The sequence below is a fragment of the Carassius auratus genome, chromosome 20 (genome assembly GCF_003368295.1).
Source record: "Carassius auratus strain Wakin chromosome 20, ASM336829v1, whole genome shotgun sequence".
Classification (NCBI taxonomy): domain Eukaryota; kingdom Metazoa; phylum Chordata; class Actinopteri; order Cypriniformes; family Cyprinidae; genus Carassius; species Carassius auratus.
Genome location: NC_039262.1, coordinates 11,673,097 through 11,677,157, shown reverse-complemented (window position 1 = coordinate 11,677,157; position 4,061 = coordinate 11,673,097). Strand labels below are relative to the sequence as shown.

Here is a 4,061-nt window from a genome sequence, read left to right as displayed (position 1 = left end):
CTCTCTCTCTCTCTCTCTCTCTCTCTCTCTCTCTCTCTCTCTCTAAAATTTTGATATGTTAGTGTGCGGGATCCACCAGGTGTGGTTTGTCAGTCCAAGTCGTCAAATAAGTAATGACGTGAATGTTAGTGCCGTCAAAAGATTAATTGCGATGAATCGCATCCAACATAAACGTTTTTGTTTATATGATATGTGTATAGGCCTATGTGTACTGTGTATATTTGTTATGTATATATAAATAAACACATTGAGTATTTTTGTTTTACATATTTACATGTATATACATTTATATTCTTATATATATATATATATATATATATATATATATATATATATATATATATATATATATATATATATATAAATCAAAAACATATTAATGAACATAAAACAATGTACAAAGGGAATGTGTATTTTTAAGACCACTTGGCCAGGCTAGCAAGCTTGGACGACATGTGAGACCATTTTAAACCAGTTTAAACCAGCAAAACATCTTAGGTCGGTTTAAGCATGTTTTTAGATAGGTAGTTAAAAATTAATAATGAAGATTCCGGAATATTGGAAATATGGGTGTGAAAGATCACCATTTTTATTATTATTATTATTATTTTTAAGTAGGTCGAAATTTGCATGGCCTAAGAGTACATTCTTCTTTTATTGACAAATATATGAAAACAAATTTGAAGATTGAAATGAATGAAGCACTTGGTACTCAGACAAAGGCTTCATGGTGCAGGCAACAAATAATTAACTTCATTTTGTGAAAAGACTTTATGGTAAGACATGAAAAATATGCATTAGGATATTGCAACACATTAAAACAAATACATCACATTTAGCATATTTAACATTAGCAATAGCCTACATATTTTGATATGAATCTCATGTGAAGCAACATGGCAGGATGGATATTATCTATAGGCTACTCTTTATACACTGACACAGCAGCACTATTTAGAAAGATTAGTCTAGTAAATGCAGTATGAGAGTGAATTGGATGTGAAAGTATACAGCGACATCTGCTGACAGAACGACTATTCTGGTGTTAAAAAAATTGTACATATTTTAACACAAAAACGAAGTGCAGAGTATTTTTGTCCAGTTTACATATATATATATATATATATATATATATATATATATATATATATATATATATATATATATATATATATACACACACACACAAACATACAATATATACATATTGCTATGTTATTAGGTGCAAATAAAAATTAGCAGTTTTTTATTTTTATTAAATTATCTGGACAATAAGGTTTAACTTGGTTTCACATCAATAGAAAGTTCACATTTTTAATGGACTCGTCCACTTGGGGGCAGCATAACAAGAGTTCATGATCCAAGATCTGATCTGATAATTCTATAAACAAAATGTATAGCCTACTGTTTTGTTTGTATCTACTGTACTAACACTACTTTTGACAAATATTAATCATTACACGTATGGGATTTTACAGCAGTTGTTGCTTGCTGATGAAATGTCAATGCAAAGTAAAATACTTAAAAAAGAGAGACCATTTTAATTGTTTCAGTGCACTGATTTGTGAGCGCTTGAATACAATTTATTATAAAACTACACACAATACAAGGAATTATTTTGGAATAATCTCTTCAATATGTTAAGAAGCGTTTGTCTGCTGCCTTTTTAAAACTAAAGTCAGGTAAAGTTGTGTGTAAAGCTCGATTTTGTCCCTACATGGCGCTGCAAAATAAACCCTGTGCATGTCCTATAAATTAACTCACCAGCATTTTGTTGTGAGGACTGGTAAAAGTACTTTACAGGTGTAAAGCCCAATAAATTAGAATATCGTGGAAAAGTTCATTCATTTATTCATTTATCATTTATTAGTTATGGGTTTTTCAGCTTATCTGCATTGTTTGGTCTCTTGTTTCTCATTTTCCTCTTGACCATACCCCATAAATTATCTGTGGGGTTCAGGTCTGTTGAGTTTGCTGGCCAGTCAAGCACACCAACACCATGGTCATTTAACCAACTTTTGGTCATTTTGGCAGTGTGGGCAGGTGCCAAATCCTGCTGGAAAATGAAATCAGCATCTTCAAAAATCTGGCCAGCAGAAGGAAGCATGAAGTGTTTCAAAATTTATTGGGAAACGGTGCAGTGACTTTGGTTTTCAAAAAAACACAATGGACCAACACCAGCCAATGACATTGCACCCCAAATCATCACAGACTGTGGAAACGTAACACTGGACTTCAAGCAACTTCCACCCTTCCTCCAGACTCTAGGACCTTGGTCTCCAAATTAAACTCAAAACTTGCTCTCATCTGAAGAGAGGACTTTGGAACACTGGGCAACAGTCCAGTTCTTCTTCTCCTTAGCCCATGTAAGACACCTCTGACACTGTCTGTGGTTCAGGAGTGGCTTGATGAAGATTTATGTTTGTGAGCCGCCAAGCGCCCCCTGCAGGAAAGCAGTTTTGTCCCAGGATTTTGTACATTTGTCATCCTTGTCACGTGACGCAGGAAGCCGGAAGCGCAGCAACATCCACAGCAGCACTAGAGTGAAACTGCAGACAGCTCGACCTGAACCCCCGTACCAAGACTGAGAATAAACCAACCAGACATCATGTTTTGGAGGCTTTTCTTCGTGACAATATTACTAGCCCTCTTCGGATCGTTGACAAGCCAGGGATTTACGCAGGGTGAGTGGATTTCAATTCTGTAAATGTAACAGTGAAACAGCGAGTCCCGTTGACACAACACACTCGCCGTCTTCTATCACGCCATCATCGGCTACACTTTAACTGTGATTTTAATTAGGAGTGGTTGCGATTCCGGTTCCATAACGGATTATTTTTGTACTTCTGAGGAATAAATGTTTGGTAACGATTCAGTTCTTCTTGCATCAACTGACCTCGGTAACGTTAGTCTGTTTCCAAATGACGAGGTCATTTTACATTTCAAAAGAACGGATACAACTATTATAAAATAAATTAGTTTGGCAAATTCTCATGTAAGTTATAGAGACCCTTTTAATGAATCTACTCATAAGAATCATTTGGACCCTGCAGATTTTAATCCACTAAAATGAACCGGTTCCAAAGAGTCGTTTATTTAGGAATCGATCTTTGGTCGCTGTGCATGTTTTCGATTCAACAAAAAGACCTGATTCGTAAGAGTCGTTTGGCCTTAAATTGAAATTCCCTGGGTGTTCTGTGTGATTCTCGCTATAGATTCAGTTGTGATGTAGTTACAAGAATCCACGGTGTTCCTTCCATATCAGCGAAGGAATGATCGAGAACTAAAACCTTCTTTGCTGGTGTTTTTGAATGAATCATTCGAAAGAACCGGTTGTTGATTCCAACCTTAGTTTTAATATTGTTAAACGCGGGTGTTGCACTTTGGCCTGGTTACGATTTTTTTTCGATTTACCATCTGTGTTTTAGGTATTGCCCAATACTGAATTCTTAAAACCTGTCTGAAATGATCTCTTGTCGTGTGTCTCACAAAATGATCGCTGGTTTGCCGCTATTGCGTAATACAATTCATCAGGGTTTCTATTTTGTTGTCTTGTGGCTTTGCTTCCATTGAGATTAAGTGCGTTATGAAGATCTATATTTATCCAGAGAATCACATGTTGGGCTGTAAAATGAACCAGAGAACACACACACACACACACACACTCTCCCTCCCTCTCTGTTGGGGCAAAGGCACTAGACTAGGCACTTGGGCTTTATCCTAAAGTCTACTGGGCTACCTTCATAAGCAAACATTTTGGGCCCAACATGAAAATCAAATTAATTTATTTTTCTATTTAATGCATGTTATTAATCTTAATGTGAGCAGTTTCGACCTTGTAATGTTTAATCAAAGTGTCATTACTGGACCTTTGGTGAAAATGGCAGGCTTCTCTGAGATGTATACAAGGCTTTCTTTTGTGATTTGTTATACTCACAATGTGGGAGGGAAAAAATCTTCCATATCTTCCATCTCGCAGCAGCTTTAAGCCAGTCACAGTGTTTTTAAATGACCTTGGTTTGTGTGTGATTTGCCAGAGACTGCAGATCATGTTCATTTGG

The 4,061-nt window shown here is 36.0% G+C and overlaps 1 protein-coding gene across 2 annotated transcripts in view; it reads left to right on the top strand.

The window, feature by feature from the left end:
* The first annotated feature begins 2,495 nt into the window (after positions 1–2,495).
* LOC113120925 (sialomucin core protein 24-like) overlaps positions 2,496–4,061 on the top strand; it is an 8,848-nt gene continuing 7,282 nt past the window's right edge. Inside the window, exon 1 of one of the 2 annotated variants that reach the window (XM_026291076.1) lies at positions 2,496–2,684. In XM_026291076.1, coding sequence (XP_026146861.1) covers positions 2,609–2,684 — 76 coding nt within the window. In that variant the 5' untranslated portion in view covers positions 2,496–2,608. The remainder of the gene's footprint in view (positions 2,685–4,061) is intronic. The other variant, XM_026291075.1, reaches the window with a different exon arrangement.